The following is a 16,068-nucleotide window of genomic DNA, read 5'->3' as shown; positions in this document are numbered from 1 at the left end:
AGGAAATGATGAGCAGAAATCATTAAAAATATATGTAATGAAAAGGCAACTCGCACATGCAGAGGTCACTTGTAGCCTTCTGCAAATAATAATTTAGGAAGAAAGTGATCTTCTCTGTTCCTATTAGCGGGACAAAGCCAGAGGCATCTCTCTAGCACGCTCCTCCTTTCCCTTGTGGGCATTCCATTGGGAACAGGCTAGCTGAGTGGGATTGGGGAGGGAGGTGAAGAATTATTTTCAGTGGCATTGTTCTCCCACTAACTTTATGGGGATTTCAAATGAAATCAGGGCTGACCAGGATGGCTTCTCTTGAATGTGGCTTATCTTACACGTTCCTGTCAGACGTTTTTCCTGCTACAACTGCTCCCTTGGTGTCCAAGTAAACTGACTTAGACAGACATGGACATATGCTGTCACCACTCAATTTTCCATGCTGGGTAGAGCTGTGAAAATCTTGGCACTTTCACAAATGTTTTCCTTGATTTCAATCCACTCAAGACTATGCCCCTGTGCTTCACAATCTGAAATGGAAACTCAGATGAAACCGTTGAGTTCTGCCTTGGTTCATGTTGAAACCACAAATTCTGAACAAGTTTGGAGCAAAATCATGAATCTGTCCTATTAGCTGGAAAGAGGCCCTGCATTTGCATGAAAGGTTTGTCAAACACAATGAACCTTTCAATGAACATGGTCTGCGCTTTGAGTTTGTAACTAACCTTAACCCAGGTTTCCTATGCTACCAGGTTTCAAAGCAAGTATTTCACACAGCACTAATGTGGACCCAATGAACAATAATACTTCCTGCTTATATAGTGCTTTCTGGGACAGATTAACAAACTGGCCTTCCCTTCTGCACTCATAATGACCTGTGGGTGCAATTAAGTTAGACATTGGACGTCTAACTCTGACTTGCAACTACCAAATGGAGGTTGGTTTAAAAAAATGCAGTCCTAAAGACACAGCTGCAGGCACCAAAATAGCTCTCAAAGGAATCCTAAAGCATGTTACAAACAATACACAAGGATCATTTGGGACATGGCTAAAGTGCACCTTTGGAGAAAATGGGGCAGCTATTAAATATTGCATGGAAGGCCCACACAATAGCTCTGCACACGGAGCAAAGGGACATTATCTTACTGAACACACAAAGATCCTCTAATCCCTTGTTCATAATCACATACACGCTGCAGTTGGTGTTCCTGTCCTGAACAGGTTCTGTTGAAAAAGCTCTAGGAGGGTTTTACACTTACTTCAAGTTGGAAAAGTCCTTGTGGAACTTCATTTAGTGAGTTCTCAGAAAAATCCACTTCTCTGAGGTGATGTTTCCAGAAAACAGTCAATGTGTCCGGGAGGGACTCCAATGAATTTCCAGATGCTTTGCAACATTTCTGGAAGCATGAAAAAAAAAATACTGAGACAATAACAAATTCTAAGACACATACATCTTTCAAGAAACATGCTGATCAATTGTCACGTTTTATACATTAACACGTTTGATTCATGCAGCCTTCCTAGTTTGTTTTTTTTAAGAGTAACTACTGCACAACAAGGAATTGTGCACTTGTAGGTCTAAGATCCAATTCCTGCAAGTCTAATTCCAAACAACCCCCAATAAACTTTACAAGCATACACTTAATTGATAGGCAAATCCATTTTTAAGGATATGCATTTTAATTGTTACTTTGAAGACTGTAACTCTTCCCCCCCAAATATATATTTAACCAACAAAATACTTTCTTGCACTCATTATTTTTTACCACTATCCATGAAACACTGACATTTATCTCCTCCTGAAATACACAATGACATGTAGGTATTGATGTCTCATAATGTATCCACTGGCTTGATTAAAGTTAATCTGAAGGAAGGCTGTGGGTTTTGTAACACGACCCAGTACATCCTTCGGTCATATGCGCAGGGTCCAAGCTGTTTGCTTTATCCATGGCAGTGGTACCATTGGCCCTACTGGGAATATCCACATGAACAGAGTTGAACCGCAGTGGATCTCCAAAAACCCACCCTGAAAATCCAAAAGTTAAAATCACCCTGGTATCACCACTGCACTGGGAGACCAGCTTTTCAGCCTAAGAAGCTAGACAGAGTCTTAATGTAGCACATCCCATTTCTTTGCACTGTCCTGTGCGTGGAAAGCTTTCCTCATTCTTTTGCTCCCACCAGAGCAGTTTGACTTACCAAGGGGCAGGCCCAGGGGTCTGGAAACACTTTCAGATTGTTTCTGGAAACATTGAGGATGGTTAGGGATTTGAAGCAGTAAAGGAACAGTGTGGGGAGCTCCACCAATCTGTTGTCAGACACATCAAGTTCTTGCAGTTTCCTTAATCCAATCCAATTAGTTGCTAGAAAATACAAAACACCACAAATTTAGTGAAGGGCTGTCACTCGGGGTCTAATCTTGCATAGTGCTCAGTACTTTGTGGGTGTGAGCCAAAGCCCAGTGACGTCAGCAGAAAGACTATTGACTTCAGTGTGCTTTGGATGAAGATCCCATAGCTGTACTAAGCACCCTCATGACCACCATTGGCTTTGGTGGGTTAGAGGTCAAAGGAAGCCTGGGTGCCCCTTGCAAGATCAGGCCTGGGAGTGAAAAGTGTAAGGGTAACACTGATCACTGGAGCTAACATACCACTTTCCTCATCAAATAACTTTTCCAGATAATTTTTGGTGGCAATGAGTTTTTGAAGTTTTGTGAGATGAAGGAATCCAGAAGGGAGAATACAGAGCCTGTTGATGGACACATCCACCTCAAGTAACCTGCAAGTATGGAAAAACATCCAACAAAGCATAAATAAAAGCATGAGCAATGACTAGTGTTGTATAAAGACATCTATTTTATCACATTTTTAGCTCCCCTGGGGCAGAGGTATGAGGTATGGTTCTCACAAGCCATGCCAAAAGCCACACTTTAAAACATGACCATCCTGATAATTAACTTGGAAATAACTGTATTATAAAGTATGGAGCAGAACTGAGTCTTCGTAGTGAAAAGATAAAACCAAGAAGCTCTTCATCTGCCCAAGGGGCATAGGTTCATTTGTTCTCTTCAGGTTTCAGTCTGTCACACATGCACAACTGATTGATCTGAAGCAGCTTTTTGCACTTGCTATCCTTTGATTTAAGGATACAGCACACACACCTTGTGCATATAATTTCATCGGATGACCGGACGCTGGGCAGTTCGGTCAGCTGGTTGTCAGATAGGTTCAGTTTCCTGAGGTTTATCAGTCCCCACGGAATCACGGATGGGAGGGAGGCCAGGCAGTTGGCAGACAGATCGAGCTCAGTTATCTGACATGAGATATCGATCAGCCAGTCCAGATCCACCCAAGGCAGCTTGAGATTTGACCAACTCACAGACAGTGCCTGTATGCCAAAGAAAGAACAAAAAGCAATTTTAATATGACTCACTTGCCTTATGGTAATAAGCCAGGGCCTGTTACAATACTGACAAATCATCAAATAGCTGTAAGTGCTTCACTTTCCATGCAACTAGTTTCTAGGAACTCAGATGACCCAGCTATGAAATAATGCATTGATGTCAGAGGCCCTGATCACAAAGCTGCTCCGTGGGCTTCATCCAATGACCCAGTGCCCAGCTTAAGCAGTGGAATCGCTACAGAGCTGGTCCACTGAGGGTGAAGTGGTCTTCCATGAAACCTACACACTCTTCTCTGTAGGATGCAGGGTAGATCCTCAAACCCTGCCCCATCCTATACTGTGCAGGGAGAGGAGCTCTGTGCCATCCAGGAGGCACTCAGATGCCTCAGTGATGGACACAGCCTGAGAACCTAGATGTGGATTCATACTGCAAGTCCTTCTTAAATCCCAGCTTCCCCACCTCTTTCATGTCTTGAAGCTATACCGGGTCCTTTGCCAGGGGGATCCTTGCACCTCTGGATCTACAGGCTCGATTTCCTCCAAGTGACACTCTTCCAAGGACTAGTTTAGAGTTGTGCGTGTGAAGCAGGTACAGGATTGCACCCACATCTGAGACGTGGGGTGGAGAGTGCGAAGCACTCAAGGAGTGCTGCCTAAAAGCTTCTGGAAAGGAGTCGGTGCAAGCCCATAGGGTAGATATGCTGCACTTGGGTAAAAAATTTCATGCACCAGTGTGGTCAAACTACGGTAACTTACACTAATGCAAGTCACACGTACATGAGAGGTCTGTACCACTGCAGCAACATCGGTCTAGCAACACCAGTCCAAAACTGCCCAGTCTGGACCGGCCCTAAGAGGGAGTTCCCGTAGGAGATTAGCAGCAGTAGAATAAGATTTATCGCTGGTGGGCTGTTTGCTAGAATACATAATATTTTCACATGTATCATTCTTCCCTATCAAACCTTGGAACATCACCAGCTCTGAGCCATTTCAAGGAGTGTTTTACAAAGGCATGTCCAGACCAGGGGAAGAATGAGAGCTGCCCTATTGGAAAGAGTGTTTGTGAACAGGGGAAATTTGCTCGTGAAGTTAGAAATAAATTGGCAAAATAGCACCATTTGGGCAGCACAGCGGCCTGTGAGATACCACAGCGGCCTGTGAGAACAGGACAAAAAGAACACTGCATCCTATTCTTATCAAAGAAAATCTGAAAGTTATTAAAGGCTAAAACAAAGTGGAAGCCTGAACTACCATGAACACTTGGGAAAACGTGACCACCTAATGATCGTCTCTGCATTGAAACAACGCATGGGCAACACTTCCAAAAGTGCCTCAGTGACTTGGAAGCCTAAGTGCCATTCATTTGCATGGAGACACAGGCTGCAAAGAGTCTAAGTAACATTTGAAAATGAGATTTAGGTGCTTTTGAAAATTTTACCCCAAGAGTGGCTTCAGATGCTACAGCAGGGGTGGGGAACTTATGGCCCATGGGCCGGATTAGGCCCATTGGTAAATTTCACCTGGCCCGCAGCACTGGAGCTGCAAGGGCTGGCTTGCCCTGCCACAGAGGGGTGGGAGGGGGAGAAGTCCTGAGTCTTGGCACTTCTCCCCCGGGCTGGAGCTGCAAGCGCTGGCTTGCCCTGCCTCAGGGGAAAGCCCCAAGCCTCTGTGCCCCCCATGGCGGGTGAGTGGCCCGCGATTAATTTTTTTATGTGCGTCAGTGGCCTGCAACAGAAAAAAGGTTCCCCACCCCTGTGCTATACGATATAATGCTAAACCCTAAAAACTGGGATTAATGGAGTGATTCATGAATGCACCACGAGGAGGCAGCAAGCAACTGATAAGCTGATTTCATTTCCTTTTAAATTCTGAATTTATAGCCCCGTGATTTATTTTTACATTTTATTTTAAATGAAAAGGAAATACAAAGGTGGTTTCCAGGTTGATCCCAAATGCTTATTTGGTATACAGAATTCCAGATAAAGAAGAGCAAGTGGTGAAGATGCAGAGGAAAGTGGAATTATTATGAATAATTGTGCAGTCTAACAAATAACAGTAACAATATATAGGATACATATAGTCCTTTAGACATAAAAACACTTAACAAATATTCACTAACGAAACCTCAGAAACTTCTTGTGAACTAAGAAGGAAATTATTATTATTATCCCCATTATGCATATGGGGAAAATAAGGCACAGAGGGCCATGGACTTGCCCAAGGCCACACACATCACACTGCTGTGTGGCCATGGCATCTGATACAGGCTTCCCCAGTCCACAGTGAGAAATCAAATTACCCAGGGCATCCAGTGCAATGGTGACTACAGAGCACCCTGTGCAAAGTACATTTCAGAGATTTTGCAATGACACCAAGTGAATGCAGTTTTATCACAGAGTCTCTTGTGCCTCTCTGTTTAATGGTCTGTTCCTTAACAAACCCCAGTGGCTACATTTTATATGTCAGCTGTAAACATTTACTCCCAGCTGAAGCTTGTAACAGCCCAAAAGCAAATTTATTTACAGCATTAGACAAAAATCAGTGGGCACACTTTTGAGTTATGGTATAAAGAGGGCATAAAACACAGACAGGTCTGGGCACCCTCCTCCACTGCCATCATTCCAGAATACAATCAGAAGGATGCTGCCAATTAGTGCTGGCACAACAGGGTTGTGGGAGTTAATAAAACTTCAGCTAAATCATCGCACAACATGGGAAAAACTCTTCCATATGAGGAGAGAAAACATGGGCAGATAAGCTAGCAGAATTTCTTTTCGATCATTACCCAGATTGCCCCTTCACCAGGAAGAGGTGGGGGAAAGATTCAAACATGTGGGATTCAAGAAGCCTATCTAAGGCTAGGTCTACACTAGAAGGTTTACCAGCTTAGCTATACCAGCAAAACCTCCTAGTATAGACAAAACTTATACCAGCAAAAAGTGCTTTGGCCGGTATAGCTTATACTGATCTTATGCCACTATAAGTGCATCTACCCAAAGGCTATTTGCCAGCATGGAAAATCTGCAAAACAATCAATCAAAAAAATCACACCCCTAACCAACATTACTATGCTAGTAAAAGTTTCTAGTGTAGACCTGGCCTCGGACAATGTTAAGAGGGGACTAGATCACGGTCTGTAAGTACCTCCCTGGGGATAAGATTTCTAATAGTAGAGGGTTCTTTAATCTAGAAGACAAAGGCACAGCGAGATCCGATGGCTGGAAGCTGAAGTTAGATAAATTCAGGCTAGAAATGAATCTGTTATCCGTGAGGGGAACTTACAATTGGAACAACTTCTGCAGGGGATTCTACATCACTTGGAGTCTTTAAATCAAGACTGAATGTTTTTCTAAGTGACATGCTCTGGTTCAACCAGAATTTATGGGCTTGATGCAAGAGTGACCTGGGCCTGGTCTAGCCTTAAAAGTTTTGCCAGCTATGTCAGTTAAAGAAGTGATTTTTTACTGACATAGTCTTGCCAGGGAAAGCTCTAGTATAGACACAGTTATACTGGCAAAAACAGTCCTTTTGCCAGCACAGCCTGTTTTGTTTGGGGAACTGGTCCAAGCTATACCAGCAAAATGATCTTTCTGCTGGTATAAACTGTGTCTACACTAGGAGGGTTTGCTGATATAACCAGAAAACCTCTTATGTGTAGAAACGGCCTGGGTGAAATTCTACGACCCATTATGCAAGAGGTGAGAGTAAATCATAATGGTCCTGCCTGGCCTTAAAAATCTACAAATCTAGGGAACAAGAGGCTGTCCACTGATTGCCTTGCTCCCCACGTCTCTGACACCTGCATCAGGAGGCAAGACTGGGAATAGCGTTTGAGCTGGTACCATGAAGGTGACCACAGTATAAGTGTCTAGGCAGAAAGACAGACAAGTCATGTGCTGTCTACTCGATCGTTCCCCTAGCCCTGCAAAGCATTTCTCACTCCATGGAGGAGTGCACCAGGGGCAATGACTCAACGGAAATCAGCCATCTTCTTAGCCTGCCTCCTTCCAGCTTGCTGTGCACCTTCCACAGCAGGAGGCAGGTAAGTGGCAATGCCACTCCCCGCTTTGGTACGAGAGGAGTCTGATCTGGGCCCCTTCCCCTTATGGGAGCAGAGGGAAGAGTCAGATCCCCTATATAAACAGAAGAATTGAAATATTTCATCAGTTTCTGATTATTATTTCAGTGACAAGGTTTGTTTTCATATAAACATCTGGAGAGGCTAGGCCTGAGAAGCAGAGCCCAGCAACCACAACAAGCAGTCCTCGGCACGGGACCGGGGGGAAGGGTTTGGAAACAAGGTGGCTGTGTGCCACCTTTGTTCCTCAGTACCTACCCCGGGGCCAGCTGGCAGTCACTTGGTAGCCTCATGATTACTCTAAAGCTACGTCTACACTAGGGGTGGTGATTCCCCTGCTGGTGCGCACATACTGGAGGTATCGTGCGCTCGGTGGGCGCGGACGCACAGGTCGAAGCAGAGGTGGCATGGCCGAGAAGCCCTGCGTACATACCCACTGGCTTCGGGAGGGTTTGTACGTGGCATGGCTCCGTCGGGCCTCCGCGGCAACTACCCATGGGGCTACACGGCTACTTATACTCACTAGCTCTCATCAGAGACACAGCTTTAGTTGTGCTCTGCTGGCTACGAGCCCGAGGGACCATTCCAGCAGGCAGGGAGCACTGGAGCCCAGCAGGGTTCTGGCCAGGCCTAACACGCCCGCTTTGTTAAGGCTGAGAAGCCCTCCACCAGCTGAGGTAACCCCTGGCTGGGGGAAATCCTCCACCAGCCGGTTAAGATGGCTTTCCCCGTGCTTTGTACTTCTGGAGCAATACAGACTAGGGCGGGAGTCCGGACTGTCCCTGAAACCTTCCATAAGCAGAACTTCCTCATCCAAGTTGCAAAGAACAAAACAAACAGTGAAGTTATATTTCAAAGGTTATTTCAGTGTTAATAGTCTAAGGTGCCACTAGCATTATCATCACTATTATTATTTATGTGTATTACCATAGCGCCTAGGATAGGCAGTCAAAAATGAGGACCCCCCCTTGGCTAGGCACACAAGGAAAATGTTTCACACATGAGCTTTATGTCGACAGTCTAGCACTCGTTTTGCAGGGAAATCTTGTAAGGGTTTCCCCAACCACTCCACTCCAAATTGCTGTGGATGTGTGAAAGACCATTTGAATTCGTGACTTAAACCCACAAAAATACGGAAATCCAGAGTTGCAGCCAAAACCCTGGGCTATTGTTCCATCCAAAATGCTATACTTAGTAACTGCAGTCATATATGGGACCTATGTCAGTGCTCTGACATTCTCGCAGTGTTGGGAATCAAGTGCCAGGTGTTAGCCAGCCTGGTTGTTTAGTTTCCACTCTAGGGGAGGAAGGATGGGTTAGTGAAGGTTGTGAACAGGGACCCCAGAGACCTAGATTCTGTTCCTGCTCTACTGCAGACAACTTGTGTGGCTTTGGGCTAGGCTCTATGGCTCATTTCCCTATCTGCAAAATGGGGATAACAGCACTTTGCTTCTTCACAGGGGTGTTGGGAGGAGAAATACATAAGGACAGCTCAAGCAGGGGAAGGGAAGGAGGCAAATGGGGCCCAGCTGGAACCATTCCAGCCCCAGAACCGTGAAGGAGAGCCTTCCACCCTTTGGAAGCACTAGGGCCCATGTGGTAGCCCCCTCTCCTCAGCCACGTGGCTTTTTGGAAAGAAAGGGCAGAGAGAAACCGGACGGAGACTGAAAGGGCACCGCAGCTGGAGAAAGCTGTTCGAGCAGGGGCTGATGGACACTGATGGGGTTGTCAGACTTTTTTCTACAGACTTCATGCTGAACATTCTCCCTGCTGCGCTGACTGGCTGTTTGCTCCAGCCCCTCCCTCGAGCTAATCCCCTTCTAACACAACGCCACTGAGTGGACTCAGACAACAAAAGCAACAAATCATGGCGCTGACACGACCTTTGCCATCATCACATTGTTCACGCTGCTTCTGTGTTCTGTCCCCTTCCTCTGCCCTTTGTCCATCTTGTCTCTTTAGATAGTAAAAAACTAGGGGCGGACTGTGTCTACGTTTGTACAGGGCCTAGCACAATGTGGCCCATTCTCAGTCGGCCCCTAGGCACTACCATAAGCATAACAAATAATAATAGATAGAACTACCATGCTTCTGTGGGTGCAAGAAAGACCATGTGTCTCAATTGCCTGTCATTCATGTCTTACCTTCTATTACTGTGTATCATTTACAAAGAAAATGCAGAGTCATGATCCTGAGGTTATTTAATGCTCTAGAAATCTATCACTGTAGCACTCAGGCTGACTTCCAAAGCCACCTAAGGGATTAAGACCCGAACTGGGCGTCCAAATCCCCTAGGCATCTTGAAAATCTTGGCATTAAGCCTATTTCCCCTTGTTTTTTCCTATCCCCCCCACCCCCAGATGTTCTGGTTTAACTTGGATTTAAACTTGGAGAGTGGTCAGTTTGGATGAGCTATTACCAGCAGGAGAGTGAGTTTGTGTGTGTATGGGGGTGGGGGGGTGTGAGAAAACCTGGATTTGTGCTGGACATGGCCCACCTTGATTACCATGCACATTGTAGGGAGAGTGGTCACTTTGGATGAGCTATTACCAGCAGGAGAGTGAGTTTGTGTGTGTGGTTTTTGGGAGGGGGGTGAGGGGGTGAGAGAACCTGGATTTGTGCAGGAAATGGCCCAACTTGATTATCATGCACATTGTGTAAAGAGTTGTCACTTTGGATGGGCTATCACCAGCAGGAGAGTGAATTTGTGTGGGGGGGTGGAGGGTGAGAAAACCTGGATTTGTGCTGGAAATGGCCCAACCTGATGATCACTTTAGATAAGCTATTACCAGCAGGACAGTGGGGTGGGAGGAGGTATTGTTTCATATTCTCTGTGTGTATATAAAGTCTGCTGCAGTTTCCACGGTATGCATCCGATGAAGTGAGCTGTAGCTCACGAAAGCTCATGCTCAAATAAATTGGTTAGTCTCTAAGGTGCCACAAGTCCTCCTTTTCTTTTTGCGAAAACTTGGCTGCAATGCCATCAAGAAAGGAGCTTTCTTTCCTAGCGAGCACTTAATGATCTCCCCTAGCTTCGCAGGCAAGCCTGTCTCCATGAATGTCGAACTCTCAGAACCCCAGGGATTTGAATAAACAAGCATAGAGTGGCAATGTGTTGGGGCCACACAGCTGTTCTGTTATTGGCTCCACAGAGTGTGCCCGATGCTCTCAAGTCCTAATAGACTAACAGTCTCTGTACACAGCCTGCCCGTGAATCACTTACTGGTTTCAATATCACCAAAGAAGGCTTCTACAGACTCCTTTCCTCCTACCGTGGTAAGCATTTTGCAATCATCTGACCCCTTCCCAGTCTTGAAAACTAACTGGAACTAGTCAGGAGCAGCCTGCTGCTTCTAAATGGAAGACTTTGGTTACATTATTCATCCACAATCGAAGGAGGTGTAGGATAATTGGCTGGAGTTTTGCTGTTTGTCCTATTCTGTAATTTCCTTTCAATCTTGGCAAGCAGCTGGCTACTTGATTCTGCAGAAGTATAAAAATCCTTTCTAGCTAAATTACTTTCTAAAATTCTTTCCTAGTTAAAATTCTTCTGCTGGGTGTGGTGATGCTGATTTACTAATTACTAATGAGCAAATAGTATTTACCAGAAACCTAGGCTGTCTGATAAGCTCTTATACCTATCTAATAGACTGCCACTCTTGCCATGGAAGGGACAATGTAAGGATTGTAGGCCCAATGCCAGAGTGACGCTGGGGCGTAGCCAGTGAAGATTTCTGTAACAGCAATGGAGCAATCAGCATGGTGAAGAAGCCAGAGAAGACTCTCTCTCTCTCTCTCTCACACACACACACACCCCTGGCAAAAGGGCTCATTAGGAAAGTTGCAACAGTTTATTTTGCTCTTTTCCTATTTGTAATGGAAAAAAATATTCCTGACACTACATGCAGCTGGAAAGTTAGATATATCTGTGTACAGACCACGTTCATCTAAATGTCCGGAATCTGTGGCCTGCTCAACCTACACTTTAACGCAGTGGATATTTTGGTGATTGCAACCTGTTCCTATATAAATGGAGCGTTTCCTCTTTCTATTGTGGCAGTGGCTGGGTGGATTTTTATATTAGGAAAAAAGAGAAACAGGCTTAAGAAAAGTGAGAATTAGCCCTTCATCTTTCTCCTTCTGTAGCGTGATGGAGTGAAAGCAAGTAGTGCTCTGAACAACATTGCGGCTGTCTGAGAGGTACAGTAGGTGTAAACAGGCTGTCCTAATAATAAAATCTTGTATGCATAGATTTTAGGTGAAATTCACTGCTGTGCAAAGGGCCAGTACCCCCTTTTGAGCACCTAACTGGGATGTTTTCCATCCTCTGAAAGCAAAGATGGAGTAATCTCTTTTCTTTTCTTTTTTTGTCCTGTCCTGAGACTAAAAATATTACCACCTGGTCTGCCTCACTCAAATGGAGAGAGTTAGTCTCCAATTCCCATGGGATGTTATGGAGTCTGGTGCCAAATTGCCCACTGCCGATCTTAGTGGTTGCTGTTGTCTAGTCCTTGCTTTAATTAGAGGAAAGAAAAAGATAATGTTTACTTTCCTCCTCCTTCAAGCTGGGCTTTGGGGGCATATTCGTCCAAGCCCGGATTCAGCAAACCATCCCTAGTCAGGAAAGCACTTAAGGACGCAATCAACTTTAAGTGCACACGTAAGCGCTTTCTTGAACTGTGTTGTTCCAGTTATTCAAAGATCTGAACTTCGCAGAGACATCAGGCCAATTTCATGCCTGGCAGGAGTCCTTTGATGTCAGGGGATTTACACTAGGTGTGAATTCTGGCCCAATATATCAAAGCTAATTCAAACAGAAAACCTAAAATATTCAACATACAAAAATAAACAGCAACCATGAGAAACAGGGCCAAGTTTCTGCTAATCGATTAATCATTCCAAACTCGTCTCTTCTTCACTCTTGGTGTAACAACAGCAAAGTATTAAGCCATTTATAATAGAGCCTATGTTAAATATTGTCAGGATATTCACAAGGAAAACAAATTCCTGTACTGCACTTCAGACCTGTATTCTGCGATGGGATATCCACTCCGTTGGAAAGCACCTCTTCTGTACAAGCACGAGTATGTTACTTAGTTGTCTCAGCTGCTGTTCTGGATTCCTGGGCTTAATTAATCTCCTTTTATTCATCTGTTATCAAAAGCTAAGAAATTCATCCCCACTTTCTTCCACCTCCACCTATGAGACTTCCTTGGGAGTCTCCTATAAAACTATTTTGCTAGCTCCAGACTGTAGTAAAATGCCCTTATCTCTACAGAAACTCACCTGCTGTTCTTGTGACATATGACATCCAGCCTCTTTCTCACATTACATAATGCAACCCCTAAATTTACAAGCATCAGCCTCCTGTGAAGCTAGTAGCATATAATCACAGAGCTAAAGTGACAGCTTGGCCAGGAGCCTAAACTTGAGTGTTTTGCACAGGACAATTTATTGCTGCACAGTAAGCTGTGTCTTGTGCAATTCTGCAGTCTGGGAAACCATCACTGTTTTGGTGACAAGTGTTCTGGCAACAAGTGTTTTGGCGTAATCTGTTAAAAGAACAGCTTTATTGGAGATTTTACTCACTTTATGTCATTCCATTTTGATTGCAGACAAGTATAAATTGGGCCAATGTACAGGCTAGTGAAGTTAAAAAAAAGGCCAAGGGTAAATCCTGCATGACTTTACAAGACTTTTAATGGACTGTCAATAATGCATTTATAGTACAATATTTATATGCATAGAACAATTTTTTTTAATATGGTCTGTGCGTGCACATGCAATTTTTAAGTGCGTGCACTTCCACAAAGAGTTGTTGTTTTTTTTGCTCACTATCACCTATGCATGCAACTGACAGAAGTTGCAAAATAAACGCTATTTGTGTACACAAACAGGTGTCCTGTTACCTGTCTGTGCAAGGTTGTACGCACATAAATGGAGTCCTCCCCAACACTCCACTGATAATTTGGTCCATTGAGATTTTCTATATTTCATAGCTCTTGGGTATTTTAGTGAGGGCTACACAGACTTTGAATGAATATAAATAAAATCATAGCTCGGAGTTTCCAAGGAACTTTCGGGAGCCAGCGTCTGCGATTTGTGTCCCTAACTTCCTTTGAATATCCCAACCCCAGTGCTTTATACCTAATATTAAGTTCTAACAGGTGGGTTTGAAAATGTGAAGAAGGGATGTACAGTGCAGTTCCTTTCACCGGACAAGCTAAAAACAAGCCCTGAACTTGCAAGAATCAATCTCATCACCAGGCCATATAAAACTGAGGCAATGTCTACATTACGGAACCTATGCTGGCATAGTTATATCAGCATAGCTCTGTAGTGTAGACACAACCCAAACAGACAGAAGGAATTTTTCTGTCAGTGTAGGAACACCACCTCCCCAGATGACAGTTAGCTATACTGATAGAACCCCTCTTCCATCAACAAAGCTGCATCTACACTAGGGGTTTTGCTGACATAGCTGATGTAGCTATGCTGGTATGACTTAAGTGTAGACACGGCGTGAGTAAGGCAGAATTTAGCGTTCCTAATTAAATTAAGAGAGTCGGTAAATCAAAGGGCAACTGGGTAAAACAGAATTGACATGTGTGGATTGAAGTTCCTGTCTTGTACAGCTTTATCTTGAGTAGTCAGAGGGAGCTCTGGCAATCACATGGAGAAGTGTATAACACTAGAGCCCCTTTATTTATTAGTATTTATTATCTATAAAGCCAGAATTGAGGCTCCATTGTGCTAAGTTCTGGGAAAACAGCGGCACTGACCCTGCAATGGGATTTGTATAAGCAGAGCTTTTTGCCAATGTCATCTCCCTCACCCGATTTTCTATGACCTGATGAAGAACATGACTATTAAAGGCTCAGGGTTAGATATTTATTTTTAGCCTCAGTTATCTAAATATCAAGGGAGAAGGGAAGTGATTTGAGATCATTAAGGTGCTGGAGTACTGAGAAAATGTTCTATTGATCATCTACATACCTATCTATGTAGCTCCGAAAGCAGGTGTTGTGGGACATAACCCAATTTTGGATAAGAGGGAACTGTGGATAACTGAAGTTGAAATAATGAAGAGGATAGTGTAGTCAAACAAGTATGATAAAACAATGAAATATAATAATACTTTGCATTAACACAGCATCTTTCATCTGAGGATCTCAAAGCAATTATCACAGGTGGGGAAACTGAGGCACAAGGCTGTTAAGTGATCTGCCCGAGGTCGTGCTATACGTCACTGGCTAAGTCATGAATGCCCCCCGCCCCGACCCCAATCAACCTAAAACTTATTAGCTTCTTATTCACAGAGGAACAAAATGACTGCACCCCATATACATCCTACCAAAAAAGGCATATAAAGGACCTGAGCGTGGAAAAGTAAATATGAACCATTTTATTACAGCAGTGACACCTGGCAGCCTTGACTGACACCTGGGCCCTACTGTGCTAGGCACTGTACATGGACACAGTAAGAGGCTGCCCTGATGTTGTTACAATCTATATAGACAAGAGAGACAAAGGGTGAGAGAAAAGAAGCTCTATTGGCCATATTTGATGGATGGGGCACTGAGGCACACAGAAATTAAGTGACTTGCTCATGGTCACACGGGCAGTCTGTGACACAGCAAGGAATTGAATGCAGGTTTCTTGAGTCCCAGCCCAGTGCCTGTACTACAAAACCAACCTTTCCTTTCCCAAACACCATCATAGTTCATGCATAACATTAAAATGACCAAGTGGAAATGACTATATATATATTGTGGCTTGCAAAAGGATATCGTTTAATGGACCCAATTATTTATGGCTTATACTTCATCATTGACTTGTAAGCTACTCTGTAGCAGACATAGTGTCAAGTTGCTCTGTATCTGATAGCAAACCACCTCTTAGATGAGAAGAAAAAATACTCATTGCACAATATGCAAAGATAAGCATCAATTATTAGTATGATGCTTTCTTATAACACCTTCTCAGAAGACACATAAATGGCTACTTACTGTTTTTGCTGGAGCGCTACCAGGTAGTAAGATTGTTTCTATGAAATATTTCCTCAAAAGGTGCTTGCTAGAATCAGGACTGTCCATCAGGATGTAAGAACAAAAACAAGCCCCGTTCTGAAGTAAAAACACAGCTATATCTTCATTCCCTTGAAAGAAAAGACAGACTATGTGTACTCTTGTTTTCAAAAGGACGAAGCCACAAGGAGCTATGGAACTAACCCTTTAAAAAAAACAGCTTGGGTGTGCAAAAAAGGAACTGCACTAAATAAGCCTGTTTCCTCTAGCTATGCTCCTTGCTACAGTCAAACCTTCAAAACATTGAACCAAGTTTGGCTGCTGCTTCATTTTTAGCATCTTGTAAAGCTGTATGTGCAGCAGTGTTGTAATATACATGATGTTCATTCCAGATCCGATCTAGGTTTCAAAGAGTGTATCTGATTGATATATGTTTGTTTATGAGGTTCTTGCTTTGTTTAAAAAAAAAAAGAAAAAGAAATTCTAACTAGACAATTGAAACAGAGAATTTATTATAAGAATTACCACTGGAGGAAGTTCTGAGTCTCCCATGGTTTGAGTTTACTC

General features: G+C 43.8%; 1 protein-coding gene across 5 annotated transcripts in view; it reads right to left on the bottom strand.

The window, feature by feature from the left end:
* Positions 1-16,068, bottom strand: part of LRRK1 (leucine rich repeat kinase 1) — a 109,721-nt gene that overhangs the window by 57,204 nt on the left and 36,449 nt on the right. For all 5 annotated transcript variants that reach the window (XM_073304295.1, XM_073304299.1, XM_073304297.1 and 2 more), the window contains 5 exons: positions 15,484-15,632; positions 3,155-3,381; positions 2,645-2,772; positions 2,194-2,357; positions 1,251-1,388 (listed from right to left, as the gene is read on the bottom strand). In XM_073304295.1, coding sequence (XP_073160396.1) covers positions 1,251-1,388; positions 2,194-2,357; positions 2,645-2,772; positions 3,155-3,381; positions 15,484-15,632 — 806 coding nt within the window. The remainder of the gene's footprint in view (positions 1-1,250; positions 1,389-2,193; positions 2,358-2,644; positions 2,773-3,154; positions 3,382-15,483; positions 15,633-16,068) is intronic.

Source organism: Lepidochelys kempii, chromosome 10 (genome assembly GCF_965140265.1).
Source record: "Lepidochelys kempii isolate rLepKem1 chromosome 10, rLepKem1.hap2, whole genome shotgun sequence".
In the NCBI taxonomy this organism is placed as follows: Eukaryota; Metazoa; Chordata; order Testudines; family Cheloniidae; genus Lepidochelys; species Lepidochelys kempii.
Note: the sequence above shows the minus strand (reverse complement) of the source record. Positions and strands in the feature narration are given on the sequence as shown.